This window comes from Loxodonta africana, chromosome 27 (genome assembly GCF_030014295.1).
Source record: "Loxodonta africana isolate mLoxAfr1 chromosome 27, mLoxAfr1.hap2, whole genome shotgun sequence".
In the NCBI taxonomy this organism is placed as follows: Eukaryota; Metazoa; Chordata; class Mammalia; order Proboscidea; family Elephantidae; genus Loxodonta; species Loxodonta africana.
In genome coordinates this window covers 27,602,296-27,624,999 of record NC_087368.1, presented here as the reverse complement: position 1 = coordinate 27,624,999, position 22,704 = coordinate 27,602,296, and the positions used below count along the sequence as shown (strand labels likewise).

The 22,704-nt window shown below is 37.4% G+C and overlaps 1 protein-coding gene across 2 annotated transcripts in view; it reads right to left on the bottom strand.

Annotated features, from left to right (window-relative positions):
• ZCWPW2 (zinc finger CW-type and PWWP domain containing 2) overlaps positions 1-7,728 on the bottom strand; it is a 96,269-nt gene extending 88,541 nt beyond the window's left edge. For both annotated transcript variants that reach the window (XM_003415720.3, XM_023554886.2), the window contains exon 1: positions 7,231-7,728. In XM_003415720.3, the coding sequence (XP_003415768.2) occupies positions 7,231-7,568 (338 nt within the window). In that variant the 5' untranslated portion in view covers positions 7,569-7,728. The remainder of the gene's footprint in view (positions 1-7,230) is intronic.
• Positions 7,729-22,704: the final 14,976 nt, after the last annotated feature.

Here is a 22,704-nt window from a genome sequence, read left to right as displayed (position 1 = left end):
TCTGGTTATTATCAGGTTCATGCCAACAGTATCTCATTGCTGTCTGGTGACTCTTACTGGGCTGTGCTTCAAAGTAAAATCTGGGTAAGAGTTTACCTTTTAAACCTGCATTGAATATCTACATTTCTGAATAAACCCACTCAAAAGGACAAGACTTCAACAAGTAGATAAGCCACAAGAGTGAGTGGCCTGGACTGGAATGGAGATGCCCAACATACTGGAAATCGGGGATTAACAGCTGTTTTAAAAGCCACCAAATTTTAATTTCTATGCTTGTAAAAAAATTTTTTTAAAGTAAGGGGTTTATGTTTAACACTAGGTGATTTGCACCTCACAGCACTTTTTAAAAAGATTATTGCCGAACAAGACTAAATTATATGTAGTATCTACTCTGTCCAGGGTCAGTCTGAGGATTTCTAACACTTACCTAAGTCATGAAAGAGAGAAATATTTTATAGTCATTACGTGTAAGATAAGCTGTTACTTTTCTGGTGCCCATGATGATAAACTACTTTTTGTGTCATATATCACTGGGGCTAAGAATATTATTACCATGTAAAATACAAATAAAAAAGAGATGACTCCTAAAAAAATTAGATGCCAATGAAAGAAAAAGCTTCTGTTCATTATTTAAAGCATGTTAAATTATAGAAAATAGTGCGTTGCTGATTTAAAGATGAATTATGAAAAGTATTGTCAGATGTCCAAATAACAGGGAACTTCAGCATTTCTTCAGGCAGCAGAGAGCTGAATGGGCCAAGTTACAGGAAAAGCTGAGCAGGGGCGACAGACGCAGAAACATAATTAGTTCTCTCCATCTGCTACATCCGTCATCTTCTCTTACTTGCTGTGATTGAAGAATGCTGATGTCCATTTTTTGCCCTCACAGTGACCTCAATCTGAGTTCCAAAACTGTCAACCATGAGAGTGCGTTTTGCACTTCTACTTCCCGAGTTTTCACTTCCGTACTGATGAGAAATTTTGGCACACTGTCTGGGGCCTTAAAAGGAGACAGGGAGAGTAAGAGAAGACAACCTGACGGACAGGGTATCGGAGAAGGGTACCATCCATTTTAGGGCACCATCTTAAAATGGGAAGTAAGAAATACAAACAACAAGGTCAAATCGATACCAGCTCTGGAAATACATTGGGGTGGGCGTAGGGGTGGGGGATTTTGAGAGGACAAGTAACCTCATGGAAAGTGCAAATATTTCATGAGACTGATATCATATACATTTGTTATCCAGTGGAAATAATTTTCAATAAGATAATTATTAAAAATGAAAACTTAAGCGTAATTTCAGTTGTCATGTACTTATACCCAATAAGATATACTTAACAGCTATTTTCTTTTTAATTGTGCTTTAAGTGAAAGGTTACAAATCAAGTCAGTCTCTCATATAAAAATTTACGTACACCTTGCTATGTACTCCTAGTTGCTCTCCCCCTAATGAGACAGCACACTCCTTCTCTCCACCCTGTATTCCCCATGTCCATTCAGCCAGCTCCTGTCCCCCTCTGCCTTCTCATTTCCCTTCCAGACAGGAACTGCCCATATAGTCTCACGTGTCTACTTGAGCCAAGAAGCTCACTGCTCACCAGTATCATTTTCTATCTTACAGTCCAGTCCAATCCCTGTCTGAAGAGTTGGCTTTGGGAATGGTTCCAGTCTTGGGCTAACAGAAGGTCTGGGGGCCATGACCTCTGTGGTCCTTCCAGTCTCAGTCAGACCAATAAGTCTGGTCTTTCTACAAGAATTTTAACAGTTACTTTCAAACTGTGGTTTGGGTGTTTAAAAAAAAAAATAAAAGAGCAAATTTTACTTGAGTTTCAGCCCTAACCTGTGGAACACAAAATGATGAGTTGCAATCATCATTAACTGGATGCTGTATTTGCCAAGAAATCCCTGGACTATACCTACCTGCAGGAGCTGATGGGAAGAGGAAGTTTCCCACCCATACATACACATTTATAAGTATAGTAATGCATATGCAGAAGAATGCAGATAAGAAACAAATAATACTTTCTAATACTGAAAGAGCCTAGCAGAAATCTCAATGTATAAATTTATATACTATATCTAAAAATCATTACTGGGTTAGTTTGTTACCTTAAAGCTATATTTTATTACTAAACCATTTGGGCTACAGTATATTAGGATGCAAATATATTGGCCATAAAGTAATTTTTGTATTTATGAGAAAGCTTTATAAAATGTCTGTGTAAATATACCCCAAGCAATTCTCCTGTTTAGACCCTAGTTTCTCCTTGGCAATGTGTCTTCCTGTACTAAGTGAGATACGTGCCGTTACTTTTTCCCTTTAACTTCTGGGTGCTTTCTAACTGAACACAAAGCTGTTTGATCGATATTTTAAAATCAAGGCTGCTTAAACATTGTGGAAATAGTTTTTCTGTTGCTGCTGCATTCGGACATCCATCTCAGTACGCATAGATATAGCCGAAGGCAAGATCTGTGTATATATTTTTATAAGCACATAAGTGCGCACCTGTGTCAGAATGTACAGGTAGATTTTACATATATTATAATTTGATTGTCCATGGAGTTTGCCCAGAGACAGAGAAGGTGCTATTCTCTTGAAAATTATTTGTTTTTATTATGTGAAGTTTAAACAGGCATGTCTAGATTCTATATCAGTTTCTTTCTGGCTTTTTAAATTTGTTAGAGAGGATCAACTCTTCTCAGATAGAATGAGATGTTGACAAGGTTGAGTTTTTAAGCCTTCACAGCTGGGTGTAAGGCCATGGGCTAAACAGAATTGACTCAGATAACTCTATACTGTTAAATACCTCTGCAGCCAGCTAGCTGGTCTTTCCACCTGAAGCTTCAAAATCTATAAAATTGCTTATTTAAGAACTAATATTTGACTGTTTCTAATAGGTTAATTGTATATTTATACTGCACTACTGTGACTTACTGTTATCCTTCTATGCATTTGTGCTACTGAATAAGCAATATAACTAGATTTGAATTTGTTAGTCTATGTAAGTCTGTGTTCATTTGTTCTTAGTAAAGCGGAATAGATGGGACTACTTGGACAAGTGCATTTTACTCTTTCCAATAAGCAAGAAGGTAAACATGGCTGTATTTTTCAGGCATCTTCATGGTCCTAATCAGAGATAATTTAGGGACTGGAGTAAAAGAAGTTTCATTTGTTTCAAGTCCTAACCCTCTGTTACCAGCATATATAAAAACTGCAAAAGCAATCCCTAATCAAATTTCTAACATAATACTTCAGACAAAGTGACAACAGCACAAACCCACTTCTTAGAGTTACTGAGCTTTCAGAAGTTCCATTATAAAATACAAACAATCTGATTCCAAAACTGTTAGTTTTAGATAGGAAAAATAATATGAGACTACGAACACATTCATAAATAACCCTATAAAATCAGTGTTCATATTCATGTCTTCTTTAATGTTTGCTCTTATATAACGATCTAGTTCATCATGATGTTTATCCTAATTATTACATGGAAGTCAATCAGTAATACAATTTTGTTTGCAACATTATCACATTTGATTTTTTTTTTTAAAGCCCTTGGTAGCAAGGGGGATACATAGTGAGTGATAGAACGAAGAACCCAAATCCAGGTTTTGACCTGAAAGCCTGTTGTGTGTGTGAGTGTTTTGGAGAAATCCCATCACAGTCTCTCTATAAAAGCATATGTCTTATTTTCTTCATGGAGAGCAGTCGGCAATATGAACCAGAGAATCCCAACTTTGACAATGTTGTATAAGAGAATGTAATGTAAAATAGGAAGAAATTCCGGGACAATAGAAACAAAGGTAGTATAGTTTTAGAATCTCCTAAAATTCTCCCATACATAGCAAATAGAGCAACTGTAATAACAAAACTGAAACTCAACATACAACATTGAAAGCAAAATTAACAAGCTATCCACATGAAGAACAAAATAGAAGCAGGCAGATACAAATTACTGACAGCTACATAGCACCTCTGTGAGAGAAAACAGGATGGAAGGAGAAAGGCAACCAGAGGCCTGATAACTTTGAGACACCTCTGAACTGCCAAATTTTGAGAACCTCCAAATTGCCAACAGGTATTCACAAGAAAGTGCAGCAGGTAAAACTGATAACAGAAACCAAAACTTGCGGGGGGGGGGGGGCGGGGGGGCTTGCAATAAAATCTGAACGTGTTGAAGCAATCTGAGCCCTATGAACACTTAAAAGTAAACAACAAAGGTTCCTTCCAGGGCAAAAACCTACACTGATGAGACAGTGCTGGTACTATAATTCAAACTGAGGAGGACAGATCAATGGGAATAAAGAAAAGAGAAGGTACCAATAAAAGAAGGGGAAGAAAACATCTAGGAAGTCTCAGAAAAGGCAAGTCTATGTATTTGATACTTTGAAAAAACAAAATAAAAGGGGGCTCTTGGACTATGAATTAGAAAAATATATATATATTGTATAGCATCTAGTTGCAGGCAAGATGAAGTAGACTCGCCTTCTCTGTTCCTCCCGAAGTACACCTAAAAATCCTGGGTGTTATACATAAAACAAACATAAGAAGACTCTGAAAGCTGGGGAGAAGGTAGACCAGCTAGGGACCTTGGAACCTGAGGAACGACATGGTAGTGAGTTCTCTGGGCTTTCTTTTTGCCTCCCATATCCCAGACAGGGTACTGAAGAAGCCAACGACCCAGAAACACCAACGAACACAGAAAAAAAAGAAAGAAAGAAAAAGCCAAACAAAGCCTGCTCTTGCTAGCCAAAGCACCAGGATAGGGGCAGTCCAGCAAGACAGAGAACTTCTAGACAGTAACTGCTCAACCCCAGCCAAACATCACAGAAAATCTATGGCTTGCTCCTACCCCACTAGCAAAGGCCAAGTAGGGACCGCAGATTTCAACTCACCAGGCATTAACAAGGCACTCTCTCCCTCCCTGTTCAGTTGGTGTCAGAGGAGTCCTAGTACAAATCTGGGACTTTGACCACCTTCCAGCACTAACCTCCCTCCTGGGTGTCAGTGGAGGCCATGTAGGGAACAGTAACAAGGTGCTCGTGCCCTCTCCAGCCACAGTGGTGAGTAGGGAGCTTGAACTCTCTCCTGCTCCCAACTGTAATTTGGCCCCTCTCCCTCCCAGAGTGTCAATAGAGGCTGAGTGGGAAACCTGACCTTCCACCCACATCTGGCAGTAATGAGGCAGCACCTGCCTCCACCCCATCCTCAGCCAGTGTGGTATCAGAGGATGCATGCTAAAACAGATTTACATAAGATCCAAAATTCAAAAATAGAAAGCTTAGCAAATAAATAGAAAATAGAAAAAGGAGTCAAAGGGAAATTTTAGCACTGAAAGTAAAAAACTTAATAGATAAACTCAACTGCAGAATGCAGATGACAGAAGAATCAGTGAACTTGAAGAGAGAACAATGGAAATTATCCAGTCGGAAAAATATAGAGAAAACAGACTGAAAACAAATTTATTCTGACTTACCCTTCCCTTTTCAAAACAGAATTCATTTCACACAAAATTATGCAACAAGAAAGGATCATTATAGAATATAATGTAAAATTATTATAGTTAGAAAAAACAATATCCCTGCAAAAAATGTGCCAGAGACACATGCCCTTAATGGAGATTAAAAACTATAACCAGGTATTTCAAGTTGAGCTAACAGAAATTAAGAAAAATAGTATGTCATTAAAGAACAATATAAATCAGAATTTGAAAAATTGAAAAATTAGGTGATTGTAAAAAAGGAAGATTTAAAAACAGAGGTAACACAACTCTGAAAAGATACTTTTTTTAATGCTAAACTGGAAGGAACACAAGAACAAATAAACTCAATAGACAATAAGTTTAGAAAAAAAGATGGAAAGGGAAAAATATTTAAACTAAAAAATACTTAAAAAAAAAAAAAAGTGATACCAAAGATAGGCAAAGATCAATCGTAAGTAAAATACCCAGAGCCAAGTAAACTAGAAATCCCCAAATAAGAAAATCAAAGCAATGCGTGTTAGTCATCTAGTGCTTCTATAACAGAAATACCACAAATGGATAGCTTTAACAAAGAGAAATTTGCTTCCTCAAAGTAAAGTACGCTGAAAGTCCAAATTCAGGGTGTCAGCTCCAGGGGAAGGCTTTCTCTGTTGGCCTTCTCATCAATCGTCCCCCGGACTAGGAGCTTCTCTGTACATGAACCCCCAGTCCAAAGGATGCTCTCTGCTCCTGGCACTGCTTTCTTGGTTGTGTAAGGTCCCCCATCTCTGCACACTTCTCTCTTTTATCTCAAGAGATTGCTTCAAGACACAATCCAATCCTGTAGGTTGAGTCCTGACTCACTAACACAACTGTGGCCCATCCTCCCTCATTAATATCATAGAGACAGGATTTGCAATGTATAGAAAAACCACACAATACTTGGAATCATGGCCCAGCCCAACTGATAACACACATTTTTGGGGGGACATAATTCAATCCATGACACAATGCAACAAATATAATAGCCTATAATTTAAGAAAACGTAACTGAAATAAAATAAACAAAAAAAGATTTAAAACTATTAAAATATAAAGTGCATATTTGGGAAAATCAATCCACAATGGAAGCCCTGAGATATATTTTAGTAAAACTACAGAAATGTAAAGAAAAAAGAAAAAAATATATTCCAGGCATGTTCAATCATTGCAGAATACACATTCTTTTCAGTTGCACAGGAAACATGCACAAGCTAGGCCATGCTGGGCCATAAAATAAGATTCAGTGGACCAGGCTACAATAGATTTAAATTAAAACTTGATAACAAAATATTTTAAAATTCCTAAATATTTGGTAATTTAAATAAACACTACTAAATAATCTGTTTGAAAGAAAAAATCATAAAGGAAATGAGATTTTCAAACTGAATGGTAATTAAAAAAAACAACATATCAAAATTTGTGGGATGTAGCTAAACCTACATTTAGAGAGAAATTTATAGCTTTATAATTGCCTATATTATGTTAAAAATGATTTAAATTCAGTGACTTAAGCTCCCAATTTAAAAAACTAGAAAAAGAAGAAAAAGTTAAAGAAGTAGGAGAAAGAATAACAACGATATTAGAAATCAATAGATAAGTCAGACAAAAAATAGAGAAAATAAATCCAAAAGTTGATTTAAAAAATAATTTAATAAAATGCATAAGCCTAGCAAGGCTATAATGCCTCAATAATTTATTGTAAGACAACGATAAGAACCTTACCTTGGCCAATGACGTAATTTTACCAAAACCAGGCTTCCAAGAGGGAGCTGTGAATAGACAATCTTGAATCCACTTTGATGAAGCTGAGATTCTTCAGGGAAGTCTTCCTCAGAAATAGAGCACCTATTGTATCTTGAATCAGTGTTCATGAAACAGTACCACGGTTCACTGTGGTCAACTCTGACTGCATTCTCACTTGACAACAACCTCCATTTCAAACAGTTTTCATTCTCACATTGAACCCACACTTTGTTTACATACATGTTTTCCACTGAGGAATCCATTACAGTGTTACCATGTTCTACAGTTCTCTCACTGACCAAGTTTTCTTTCTCCATAACTGATGTTCAGCTGGAAAATAAATAAAAGAGGGGAAAATAAAAGCATAAGAATTCAAGAGTACATGTAAGTAGAGATAATTCAACCCCAAGTCAGAAACATACTTCATTGATATCATCTTTGGCCACCACCCACCCCCCACCCCCATCCTACAAAGACTATCCGTGCTGAAAACATTACGTTTCCCTCTACCCAGAAACAAAGGAACAAAATAGAAGCATCAGTCATTTTGGTCATAAAATGCTCCAAAATTCAAAATTAGAAAAGTATGTTGGAGCAGAAGAGGAGTGAAGTTTATCGGTCATTCCTATTAACCTACTCCGTAGCACACATCTGGTGGTGCCCAGTATATTCCTGCCGTAACAGCAGCTAAGCCTTGCTACACAGTAACTACACACTAAGACTCACTCTAAGTGCCTTCCATGCACAGCTGACATGGTCTTCTCGGTAACCTTATTATGCCGGTTTTTACAAAGAAAACTGAAGCCAAAAGAGAGAAGGTAACTTATTTAAGGTCCCGGAACTAGTAGGTGGTGGAGCAGGGATTTGAGTGTGGCCAGTTCTGTCACAAATTTTGTGATCTTACCCACTAGGCAGTATGAGATTCCTTTCTTTTTCTAACTCCCTGGGGGAAAAAATGTAGCAAAATATTGCCCCATATGAAAATTTAAAATTTATTTTTAAAAAAATCAAAGGAATCTTTTGCTTATATGGTTTTGTTATTTATCCATTATTAATTCAAAGAGTTTGAACAAAATATTTTCTCAGATTTTTTTACTATCAAAATTTTAAACATATAAAGTTAAGAAGAAATATATGATTAAGCCCCCAATATACAGTTTCAATAATTGTTAGGTGTATACTAATAAAATAATTTATACTAATAAAATAATACAACTAAAATACAAGAAAACTATTAGCTACTTATCTTGCAATACAAAAATCTATTCCTCAAAAAAAATAAATAAATACAAACTTTGATATACCATATTCATGAGTTAGGAGAACATACAACTCAAGTGTAAGCACCGCTTAAAATAGCTCTTAATTCATGACTTAACGCTTCTTGGTTGTGTATTGATAATTACCTATGTTTACAGATAAGATTGACCTATCCTTTTCATTTCTCCTTTTGTTTTACTCTAAATATCAAGATTATAACAGAATCATAAAATGAAGTAAAGGAGGTCCCCTATTTTTTCTAGAACATTTTCCTCAGAAATTTTCCAATTTTGTCATAAATTTTAATATATCTCCCATATCTCTCATTATATTTACTTAATAGCTGCACTTTTATTCTTTCCTTCCTTATACTTTGAGTATTCTTAGTTGTTCTTTTTTTCCTCTTTTTGAGTTGATGCTTGGTTAATTCATTTTCAGTCTTTTCTAATATGTGCATTTAAGACTACACATTTCTCTCCAAATACTGTTTTATTATATTGTTGTAAATATTTTCCAATTTCCATTATTTTCATCTTTGACCCATGAGTTATTTACTTTCTTTTTTAATTTCAGAAGGTACGAGTATGTGGGTTATCTTTTTGTTATTGATCTTTAATGAAATTACATTCTGGACAGAGAGCATGGTCTGTGTGATACTGATTTATTGATATTTGTTTGATTTGCTCTGTGACCCTATACACAGTACTTATACATGTTACCTGTTACTGACAAGGATGAGTATTCTTTAATTGTTGTATGGAAAACTCTACATTTAATGATTATACCAAGTTTTATATCAACCATTATAAAGCTGCATAATTGTACAAGTCTTTTTATCTGTACTAAATGATTCATCTATCAATTACTAAGGGAGCTATGGTAAACTCTCTCACAATAAATGTGATTTTATCAGTTTATCCTTATAATTCTGTCATTTTTTGTTCTTTGCTCTTTGAGGCTACGTTATTATGTGCTCAGATTTGTTACATCTTGCCGATGCACTCTTCTATTATTATATACTGATATGATTAATCTCTAGTAATGCTGTTTGCCTTAACATCCATTTGGTTCACTATTATCATAGTTATCATAACAATAATTATTCCCTGTTATGTAACTGGAGCCCTGGTGGCATAATGGTTAAGTGTCTGGCTGCTAACCAAAAGGGTGGCAGTTTGAAGCCACCAGCCGCTCTCTGGGAACCCTATGGGGCAATTCTACTCTATCCTATAGAGTTGCTGTGAGTCAGAATTGACTCAACGGCAATGGGTTTATTATGCAATTATCATAACATAATTATCCACTATTATGTAATTATCATAACAGTGAAGTTAGCAGTTATCTTTCTGATTGGTTTGTTCCTGGTATACCACTTCCAATTCCTTTTGTCCTAGAATTCTCCAGAGAAACAGGATAAGAAATATATACATATTACATATAAGAAAAAGAGATTTATTCTAAGGAATGGGCTTAGGCAATTGTGGGAGATGGCAAGTCCAAAACCTATAGATCTGGCTAATAGGCTGGAAACTCTCGCAGTCTTGTGCCCAAAATTGGTAGGACAAGCAGCAGGCTGAAAATTCTGGCAGGATGGCTATTTACAGTCTTGAGGCAGAAATCCTTCTCCATCAGGAAACCTCAGTTTTTGCTCTTAAGGTCTTCAACTTGTTGGATGAGGCTCACCTACATTATAGAGGTTTATCTGCTTTATTTAAGGTCAACTGATATAAATGTTAATTACACTTAAATACCTTCATAGCAACATCTAGTATTTGACCAAACAACTGGGCACCACAGCCTAGACAAGTTGATAGATAAAATTAACCATCACGTCTTTACATTTAACCTTTCTAATTTTATGTGTTTGGTCTCTGCTGTAAAAGGCTTATAACTGGGATTGCCATTTTCATCCAATCTGTGATACCATCTTGTAACTGGTGAGTTTAGTCCATTTACTTTTATTGTGATACTGATATATCTGGATTTTACTTTGTGCCTTCTATTTGCTACACTGTTTCTTCTTTTCTCCTTTCCTGTCCTGTACTGAAATAAACAAATTTTCTTTCTTCCCTCTACTGGTTTTGGAAGTTTACATGGTATTTCTATTTTAATAGTTACTCTTAATATCAACCATTTATTAATGCTTGATTTGGCAAGGTGAAGTTCTTGCCTTCCATGTGGGAGACCCAGGTTTGATTCCCGACCGATGCAACTCACGCGCAGCCACACCAGTCTGTCAGTGGTGGTCTGTATACTGATGTGACGCTGGATGGGTTTCAGCGGAGCTTCCAAGCTATGATTGGTTAGGAAGGCCTGCCAATCTACTCCTGAAAATCAGCCAGTGAAAACTCTACGGATCACAACAGTTCCCTTTCCAACTGATCAGGAGGATGACTCAGGACTGGGCAGTGTTTTATTCTGTTGTGCATGGGGTCACCATGAGTTGGGGCCAACTTAGCAGCAGCTAACCACCACCACAACAAATTAATCAATATCTCTACCTTTTTCCAAAATAACACTTTAAATTGTTTTAACTCTGATGGCCCTCTTGTCCCTTATGTCATTTCTTTCTAGCATGATCATTCAATTTTGATTTTGTAACTCAAAATTGGTCACTGTTATCATTAATATTTTCTATGGTCAATGTTTATTTAGATTTTTCCATATATTTTCCAATTTCTTTGCTCACCATTACCATTATAGCTCATTTCTCAATCCTGATTTTAATTTCATTGCACCAGATACATCTCTCATTCTTTTAGCAGTGATATGTGAGTGGTAAACTCTCCTCACCAATACTTTTTTTTTTTTTTTTGGTGTGTCCTTTTGAATGATAGCTTAGCTCAGTATCAATTTCTGGGTTAGCAGGTATTCATTTTTAGGATTTTAAAGATACTATTCCAACATGTTTTGGCTTTGATTTTTATTGTTCACAAGTTTTTGCATTTTCTTTCTATCTGCTTTTAAGGTGTACTTCTTACCATTACTGTTCTGCAGTTTCACCGAAGTGTAATCTCCTTTATTCCATTCAGGACTTGCTGTGATTCCTAAATCTGCATTTACGGATTGTTTTTCATCAACTATAAAAAATGGTCCATAATTATCTCTTCAAATACTGTCTTTCTCTCTATTCTTCTACTCTGGAACACCCCTTTTATGTATGTTGGGCTTTTTGACTCTATATTCTAATTTCTTTTAAAATGACTTTCATATGTCATTTTAAAACTATTGCTCTGTACTAAATACATGATAATTTCCTCAGCTCATTTTCTCTCAGTTACGTTTAATCTAGTGATGAATTTTTAATTTCAGACTTTTTAATATAGAGAGTATATTAAGAGAAACAATATAGTATCAGGCCTTACTTGGTGTCTTAGTCATCCAATGCTGCTATAACAGAAATACCACAAGTGAATGGCTTTAACAAAGAGAAGTTTATTTCCTCACAATAAAGTAGGCTAAAAGTCCAAATTCAGGGTGTCAGCTCCAGGGTAAGGCTTTCTCTCTCTCTGTCAGCCCTGGATGAAGGTCCATTTCATCAATCTCCCCTTGGTCTGTGAGCATCTCACAGCAGGAACCTCAGGTCCAAAGGACATACTCTGTTCCTGGCACTGCTTTCTTGATGATATGATGGTCCCATGTCTGCTTACTTCTTTTATATATCTGAAGAGATTGGCTTAAGACACTATGTAATCTTATAGATCTCACCAATATACTGCCACTAATCCATCTCATTACATCATAGCAAAAAACCAACCAAACCTATTGCTCCTGAGTTGATCCCAATTCATAACGACCCTCTAGGACACAGCAGAACTGCCCCATAGAGTTTCCAAGGAGCACCTGGTGGATTCAAACTGCTGACCTTTTGATTAACAGCTGTAGCTCTTAACCACTATGCCACCAGGGTGAATTTACAACACATAGGAAAACCAGTCATACAGTACTGGGAATCATGACTTCGCTAAGTTGACAGATATTTGGGGGGGGGGGGGGACACAATTCATTCCATGACCTTCTACCCTTTGGCCCCTCAAAATTCAAGTCCTTGCCACATGTAAACATATTCACCCCCATCATATCATAGCAAAAGTCTTAATTCAATTTCAAGTCCAAAATCCAAAAATTCCTCTTCATGGGTGAAATCTAGAGTACAACTTATCTGCTTCCAAAGTACAATGGCAGAAGAGGCACAAGCTAGACATTTCCATTACCACTGGGAGAAACTGGAGGGAAAAAAGGGATAACAGGCACTAAGCAAGTCAGCAGAACACATTACATTAGCCCTCAAGGCTTGAAAATAATCCTCTGTTCTCTGAGAGAATTTACACAATGGTCCTGCCCTCCAGACTCAGGTATTAGCCACACTCTCCGGATTCTGAGTGGAGGTCCCTGGCCTTGGGCTTCAGCTCTGCCTCCTAGGCCCACTGGAACGGCATCTCTGCTCCCTTGGCTTTAGGCGCACCATTCTTCTAGTCCATCTGAGTGGCAACTCTACCTTTAGAAACACCAGAGGCCATAGCTCCACCCTCTGAAACTCCAGAGGTCCTGGCCATACCTTTTCAGACTGAGGCAGCTCAGCTTCTTGCATTCCTTGTCTCTTCAGCTTCTGCTTCCTGGTCTCTTGGCCTCTTGGCTCCCTGGGCCTCAAGCCCACATCTGCCCTGCTGGGGCAAGTGTTCCAAAGCTCTGTATCACCACTGATAAGTGCCTGAAGGCACTCCACTCTGCCAGTAAACTTCAGCTAGAAGGCACTCAGCTCTCTTGCTCCATGGGTCGGAAAGCCTAGCTCCACCGCTAAGTGCCCGGAAGCACCCCACTCTGCCAGAGAGCCTTCAGGCACTCAGCTCTCTTGCTCCGAGGGTCGGCTCCAGTGAGCTCTCTCACTCCGTGGGTGGGCTCCAGTGCTATCTCACACTGGTCTCCTGGTTCTGCTGCTGCTGGTTCTCTGCTGCTGCTAGTCCTCTGCTACTGCTGCTTCTCTATCAGTTTACAGTTTCAAAACTGCTTCCACATTTTAGATATCTGTTAGAGCAGCACCCCACTCTTCAGTACCAAATTCTATCTTAGTCATTTAATGCTGCTATAACAGAAATGGAAACCCTGGTGGCAGAGTGGTTAAGTGCTACGGCTGCTAACCAAAGGGTCAGCAGTTCAAATCCACCAGGAGCTCCTTAGAAACTCTATGGGGCAGTTCTATTCTGGCCTATACGGTTGCTATGAGTCAGAATCAACTCGATGGCAACGGGTTTGGTTTTGGTTTTTATAACAGAAATACCACAAGTGGATGGCTTTCATAAAGAGAAATTTATTTCCTCACAATAAAGTAGGCCAAAAGTCCAAATTCAGGGTGTTGGCTCCAGGGGAAGGCTGTCTCTATTGGCTCTGGAGGAAGGTCCGTGTCATCAATCTTCGCTAGGTCTGGATGGATCTCAGCGCAGGAACCTCAGGTCCAAAGGACGTGCTCTGCTCCCAGCACTGCCTTCTTGGTGGTATGAGGTCCCCGTGTCTCTCTGCTGGCTTCTCTCTTCTATATCTCCGAAGATACTGGCTTAAGACACCATCTAATCTTGTGGATCTCATCAGTGTAACCGCCACTAATCTATCTCATTACCTCAGAGGGATCGAGTTTACAACACACAGGAAAATCAATCACACAGCACGGGGAATCATGGCCTAGCCAAGTTGACAGATATTCTGGGAGGACACAATTCAATCCATGACACTTGGCATTTTAATTTCTGATGGTTTTAATTGATTAAAGACTTTTATTACTAGAAACTGTACTTATTTGTCTAAAAGAACAACCAAAAATTTGATTTTTCTAATTAAAGATAAAAGCCACCTTTAACTCTACCCACACTCTTCTCCAAAGGTAACCACCCTATTACTTTTAGCATGTATTCTTTCAGATACTTCCTACGCATTTCCATATCTGTGTGTTTATGTACAAACAAATAGACTTTGCCATTTTTTAACTTTTTGCAATTATATTTCTGTCTTAGAGATCTTCCTTGTTACTATGTATCAGAGCACTTCACTCCTGTCTTAGTAATCTAGTGCTGCTGTAACAGGAATACCACAAGTGGGTGGCTTGAACAAACAAATTTATTGCCTCACAGTTTAGGAGACTAGAAGTCTGAATTCAGAGCTCTGGCTCTAGGGGAAGGCATTCTCTCTGTTGGCTCTGGAGGAAGCTCCTTGCCCCTTCAGCTTCTGCTTCCTGGTTCCTTGGAGATCGCCATGTGTCTTGGAATATATCTTACCCCATCTCTACTTCTCTTACTTGTTTAATCTCTTTTATATCTCAAAAGAGATGAACTCAAAATATATCGTATACTAATCCTGACCCATTAACATAACAAAGATAACCCATTCCCAAATGGGATTATAACCACAGGCAGAGAGGTTAGGATTTACAACATATATTTTTGGGGGACATAATTCAATCTATAACAACTCCTATTAACTCTGCACAGCATTCCATAGAATGAATATAACAGTTTATATGACTAGTCCCCTCTTAAGAGGCCTGAGGTTTTTTCCATTTTTTTTTTTTTGTTATTACAAAAAATGTCTAACAAATATCATTGCACACTTATCATTTCATAACCATGAAGACGTACGCCTCTAGGAGAGATAAAGGAGCCCTGGTGGTGCAATGTTTAAGGGCTCAGCTGCTAACCTAAAGGTCAGCGGCTGGAACCCACCAGTGGCTCCATAGGAGAAAGATCTGGCAATTTGCTCCTGCAAAGATCACATTCCAGGAAGCCCTATGGGGCAGTTCTACTCTGTCCTGTAGGGTCACTATGAGTTGGAATCGACTCCACGGCACACAACAACAGGAGAGATAACTAGAAGTAGAAATGCTGGGTCAAAAGGTCTGCACTTTTTTTTTATTTTAATGGACAATTCTGAATTACCCGCTAAAACCCCTATCCTAATTTATACTTCCACCAACAGTGTGTGAGAGCGCCGGTTTCCCTTCCACTGAGCAACAACGGATACTAACACAAGGTTTAATTTCTTTCAAATCTGATGGACAAAGTTTTACCTTACGGTAGTTTTTAATTTGCATTTCCCTGACTACTAGTGACGTATTATTGATCTTTTCCTTTTACTAGGAAACCTTGTTCCTGTATTACACTCAGTGGCGTCACTAGGATTGGTGTCACCCAGTGCAGTAACTCACGGTGTCACCTCCCCCTCATACGAATTATTACAATATTGTCACTGAAACACCAGAAAACTTGACAAAATCCACAACTATAAAGACATTGGCAGCAATGAAGACAACAGTGTACGCTCATAGAGCATGCAGATGAAATCACGGGATTTGAAGCCTCATTGTCATTGGGTGATAGTGACAGCTCTGACCAGAGGGCACTGAAGGTTCAAAAAGAAAATCAGCATCGAGTTTCAGCCTTGTAGGTATATTAACACATGTAAGCTGGGCTTACAAAAATTTGTTTTGTGGTTATAACTAACTGCAGTGGTATTTTTATTAAAAAAATAAATTTCCACTGAAAAAGTGCACAAAAATTTTAGACAGTCATTTTGGTTTCACCCCCTCTAACAGTGTCACCCAGTGTGGTCTGTGCACCTTGTACCCCTCTACTGACGCCACTGATTATACTTATTTTAATTTGGTTGCTTTCTATACATTGATTTGGTGAATAGCTTGCTAACTATTTGTTATATATGATCCAAACATTTTAATGTAGTTTCTTACATGAACTTTTAACTTTATGGTGTTTTTGTCATATAAACCAAAAAACCAAACCCGTTGCCGTTGAGTAGATTCTGACTCATAGCGGCCCTATAGGACAGGGTAGAACTGCCCCATATGGTTTCCAGTGGTCGCCTGGTAGATTCGAACTGCCAACCTTTTGGTTATCAGCCGTAGCTCTTAACCACTATGCTACCAGGGTTTCCTTTTGTCATATAGAAACTTAAATTTTGGACATGACTTATGTATTGTATGCCTCATTACATAAAGATTTGTCTGCCCCAAGGCAGACAAATCTACCATATTTGTCTAATATATTTATTCTTCATTTCTTATATTTTGGAAGTTAATCCAACTGCAATATTTTTTTGTGAACGAGATGGGAGACTCTAACTTTACCTTTTATCTACACAGTTAACCAATCATCCCAACAACATTTATTTGATGGTTTATCTTTTCCTCACAGGCCTGAAATTGCTTTACATTTCATCCTAATTCCTGTATGTACACAAGAATCCATTTCTAGGCTCTCCATGTGCTCCTCTGTCTCGTGTCTTTTCTGTGCCAATCATGACTGCCTTATGGTATGTTTTATTACCTGGTGGAACAGTTCTTTCCTCACTGTTCTTCCTTCTTAAAAAGTGGCTTACCTTCAACAACAAGTCTTCTTTCATGTCCTTCAGCGTGGCTTTATGGTATTAATTTAGATTTTGAACATTCCTAATTGGTTTTTACAGGCTTTTGAATTTTTTGGCAGATCATTACATCACCTGCAAGTATTGACAATTTTGTCTCTAATATTATTATTACTTTTAAATTGGCCCTAAAAAAGTGTTAAACAGTAGCAGTAATAGCAGACACCTTTATCTTGTTATGATTTTGACAACGTTGAAGGACAAATCTTGTCATCAAAAATGGAAGAAATTAAAGTCATTTCTGTCACTGCTTCCCTCTAGCTATAGGTTCTGGGGCACATCCTCTACAAATCCCTACAGTGAGCTGGGAACAAGGCCGTAGAAGCAGGGCATGACATTGGCTGCCAGGTGAGAGCTTGCCAACCCCAAAATCAAACATAAACAGAGATGCAGGAGGTTCTTAAGGCAGGTATTAGAAGTCTGTATGGAGAACTGAGCCATTCTACAAACAATGATGCCAAGTATAAGTTTCATTCAATGAACTTATATTTCTATTTATATCTATTTTTATTTAATATATCAGAAAAATGGGCCTTGCTAATATTAATATCAAGTTCACACTGGAATCCTTACTCAGACCACATGTAATCTGATTATATGTGCTAAATGGGACATGAGGCCTCCTGCTGGAAGAGTAGAAGGTACCCAACTAAGAGGGTTTCAAGGAGGTGCCCTTCAGTTATTCATTTACTTTTACCAAATTGCAATATATTACAGTTACATTTAACTAGTTAAACAGGTTTAAAATTATATGGTCTAGTTTAAATTATTCCTCAGAAAATGGGGTCATTGAAAAAAAGGAAAGGTTTTTACAAAAAAATAGCACACTGAAGGCAATATTAATGATTCAAATGTAAAATGTGAAAGATATGAAAGAAAGCAGAAAGTGATTACTGTCTGTCACTCAACTGTCTAGGTCTTCGTCCATCTTGCAACCAGAGAACTTCTACAAAGGAGAAAGTACTCTTCAGTGTGTCGCACCACATCGACGGAAAGCTTAGGAAAATCCATTATGATAGTCTATTGTAAAATGTTAAGGGGATTAAAAGATTACTTTTAAATAGTAGATAAAGTTCTCAGAGTTTCTTGGGAAGTTGGGTCTCACAGTGGATAATACCGAGAAGATAAATTAACACTGAGAAAATGTCATTATTACCCAAATAGCGATACTCATTTTCAATTGCATCTAACTTAAACCTCTTGGTATTTTAGATTTGAAACATTTTATCCAGGTTAATAGAATTTATAATGCGGATTATAAAACATTTACTCTTTTCCCATCAGATTCTCCTTGTTTCTATCACCTTTTCTCTGACACTTTGTTAGTCTACAAAATTACTGTAACATATAGAAGATGAAAATGGGCAGGAGAAAGAGAATGTGGTCACAAGCCTGCTAGAGTCTTTGAAGGAGTCCCTATAAGGCATACCTCAGCAGTCCAAATTTTGTTTTTCAAGACACTGAGAAGTGCAAAGTTAGGCTAAGTGCAACACTTGCTTTACTCAACTTCTGTTGTTAATTTTTTATTTAATAACTTAGCTAACACACTGGACTAGAGGGTTCAAAAGAAAACCTTCAATTTTAGGAACTAGAAAACAAAATGGCTCTTCAGAATTTTTTTTTTTTTAAGCTCAGGGGCTATACATTTGTTCATTTATTCAAGACAGTGATTACGGACACTCAATTTTCAGTCACTCAGACTTGGGTACAATTCCAGCCCTATCGCATTTTACTAGGCAAATTAGTTAACCACACTAAAACCTCTGGTTCATTATCCATAAAGTGGGGATAATAAGAGTACTACCTAATAACCTATATTCAGTTAGACACTCAATAAGCAAGCATTTATTAAATGAATGAATGAATCTGAATATGAATTCAGATAAATGTAAAGTGCCTTTTAAATAGAAGGCACTGATTTAAGACCTAGGGACAAAAGATGGACAAGAAACAATCCTTGTTCTTGAGTCCACAGAAGAACAGAGAAACATAGATAAAAACAAATCCTGGAAAAATGGTGGCTAAGTGTGTTACAGTGTGATAAATGTCACAACAGATGTGAAAAAAAATCTATAAGGATACAAATAAGACATTAATTTTGCTGATGAAAAGAGGACCCTAGGGAAGATGCATAAAACAGATGACACTTGAGCTGAGCCTGAGAGGATGGACGGGAGTTTGCTGTGGAGAGGAAGAAGGAAAGGAACATAAGCAGAGGGACGTGTGTGAGCAAAGACTTATGGCGTAAAAGTACAAAGCTGGTTAAGAGATTCTTAAAATTCAGCTTCTAGGCATGGTTAGACCACTTCGAGGGAAGGAAAAGTGATAGTAGGTGGAGACTGAAAAAACCATTCAGGGGAAAGATTGTGAAGGGCTTATTCACCATGCTAGATTAACAGACATCATTCTCCAGGCAAAGAGGAGCTACTAACTGTTTAAAACCAAGGGCAACACAAAAATCAGGTAACACATTTCACAGTTTCTTAGGCACACCCTATGGGGCAGTTCTACCATGAGTCAAAATTGACTCAATGTTGCACAACCACAAGGCATCCATTTTTCACATTTTAACATCTCAGAAATCACAATATGTCTCCCATTCAATAGCCTCTTAAAGTCATGACATAGTTATAATTGCCTATGTATGCATGAACTTGAAGGATTAAAATATAAGCTGACCAAAAAGTGTAGCAACATGATTATTTCCCTGATGGTATGACTAGACAACCACCACCACTAAACATTTCAAGAATGAGTCCTAATTATTGACCAAAAATCTTAATTGGTACCTTCAGGTAAGAACGAAATATCGCCAGCATCAAAACTTGCAGAACTGTAGCAGCAATTTGAAGGAAAATCCCTGAGATAACACTGAAGGACTCAAGAAATGCAGCTTCTCGGCAATGGTTTTTCTTTATTTATTTATTTTAATTCTCATGCTTTTGATGGCATGGAAGATAAACACTACATGAAAAAAACATGGATGTCAAAGACCGAATTGAAAAATGATTTAGGAAAACTACTCTTATGTGGAGAAGTTCTAGGAATTTATTATTTCATTTCACTTATACTTTCTTTTTTATGGATACACAAAAGTGAGCTGTGATAAGAATATAGGCCTAAAGAAGTCCAAAAGAGCTTTTCCAATAACTATAAAACAAAAATTATAGGTATTAAGAAAGCACTGTGTCATAGTTTAATTTAGCCGTTTTTCTTCTGTTAGTGGTACATGAAATAATGGCACTTATTATTTCCATGGTGTCTTAGGTTCAATTTGTGTTTTGGAACTGTAGTTCTGGAGAATACAGCAGGATTGAAGACATGCATAGAAACTGGAGGCAGGCCAGTCAGCTAGAAGGAAGTCTACTACAAATACACACCAGGCATCATTAGAATAGTAGAAATGACGCTGGAGAAAATAAGATGAATATGAGAAGCATTCTGGAAGGATAATGGAAAGGAAATGATAACCAGTCAAATGTATATGGGTTTTGGAAGGGAAGGTAAAGTGCTTGGTGGTAAGGGAGGGAGAACAAAGGCATATGAATCTAAGATTTCTCTTTTGAGCAACTGGATGAACAGTGGAATTTGTAAGAAAATAGGGGGCACAAATATGGAGCAAGTTCGAAGTTTGGAGAGCAGGAAAAACATCAGTTTTGTATGTCTTGAGTTTGAAATGCTTGTGAGTCTGCTAGATAGGCGCAATATAAAATATGGATCTGTCCCTCCAGAGAAAAGTTCTAGATTCACACAACACAAAGTCGGAGTATAAACTGGTTGCCAGAAATCCACCATCTGGTGTCTTAAGAATATTAGATTGAAAAAACGAAACACTTTATGAAAGGCATATCAAAATATGGTTTCATTTTATCTATTTTAAAGTCTCACTATAAAGATGATATGCATTGTTAGCAAAAGTCACAAAACCCTTATCACCGAGTCTAAGGAAAAAGACTCATGTTGCCCAAATCAGACTTAGCTGGTCTTTCATTGATGCCAAATGACTCTTTTATTAGTCTTTCATAGATTATCATAATCATCACTATTACTCTTTTAAAACAAGTAAAAGCTCAGATAGCAATTTTAATATGACAAAACAGACTTTAAGTCAAAATCTGTTATAAAAGAGAAAGAATGAGATTATACAATGATAAAGGGGTCAATTCATCAAGTAGATATAATAATTTTAAATATATATGGACCTAACATCAAAGCCCAAAAATATATAAAGCATACACTAACAGAACTGAAGGGATAAACACATAGTTCTACAATAATAGTTGGAGACTTCAATACACAATTGTCAATAATGGACAGAACATCTAGAAAGAAAATCAATAAGTAAATAGAGGACATGAGCAAAAACATAAACCAACTCGACCTAGCAGACGTATATAGAACACTCCACCCAACGACAGCACAATATATGTGCTTCTCCAATGCACAGGGATCAGTCTCCAGGATAGACCATATGTTGGGTAGCAAAGCAAGTCTCAATAAATTTTAGAAGATTAAATCATACAAAGTATTTTCCCCAACCACGGTGGAGTGCAATAAGAAATCAACAACAGAAGGAAAATTGGAAAATACACCAATACGTGCAAATTAAACAACCAATGAGTCAAGAAAGAAATTAAGAGAAAAATTAGAAAATACTTAGAAGAAGAGAGAGAAGATGCAAACGCTTAAATCAGAAATGAAAGTAGGGACATTAAAACTGAAACTACAGAAATAAAAAGCATCATAAGAAAATACTATAAACGATTCTGATCCAACAAATTAGATAATTTACTTAGATGAAACAGACACTCATAAACACATAAACTTCTCACATTACTCAAGAAGAAATAGATTGCCACAAACCCATAACAAATTAAGAGATTGAATCGGTAATCAAAAAACTCCCAACACAGAAAAATGCTGAACCTGCTTACTTCAGTGGAGAATGCTACCAAATATCTACAGAAGCCACCCTAATCCTTCCTCAACTTTCCAAAAAAATATTAGAGGAGTGTCTTAGTCATCTAGCGCTGCTCCAACAGAAATACCACAAGTGGATGGCTTTAACAAAGAGAAGTTTATTTCCTCACGGTAAAAAGTAGGCTAAAAATCCAAATTCAGGGCATCTGCTCTAGGGGAAGGCTTTCTCTCCCCGTTGGCCTTCTTATCAGTCTTCCCCCAGGCTAGGAGCTTCTCCACGCAGGGACCCCAGGTCCAAAGGACACGCTCTGCTCCTGGCACTGCTTTCTTGGTGGTATGAGGTCCCCCCTTTCTGGTAGCTTCCTTTTCCTTTTCTCTCTCTTGTGAGATAAAAGGTGGATACCCCGGGGAAACTCCCTTTACATTGAATCAGGGATGTGATCTGGATAAGGGTGTTACAATCCCACCCTAATCCTCTTTAACATAAAATTACAGTCACAAAATGGAGGACAATCACACAAAACTGGGACTCATGGCCTAATCAAATTGACCCATATTTTGGGGGGACACAATTCAATTCATGACAGAGGAGTGAACACTTCTAAGTCATTTTATGAGGCTAGCATTACCCTGGTACTAAAGCCATACAAAGACACTGCAGTAAAAGAAAACTACAGACTAATATCCCTTATAAGGGGTCCTGGTGCTGCAGTGGTTAAGTGCTCAGCTGCTAACTGAAAGGACAGCAGTTTGAACCCATCAATTGTTCCGTTGGAGAAAGACGTGGCAATCTGCTTCTGTAAAAACTACAGCCTTAAAATCCTATAGAGCAGTTCTACTCTGTTGTAT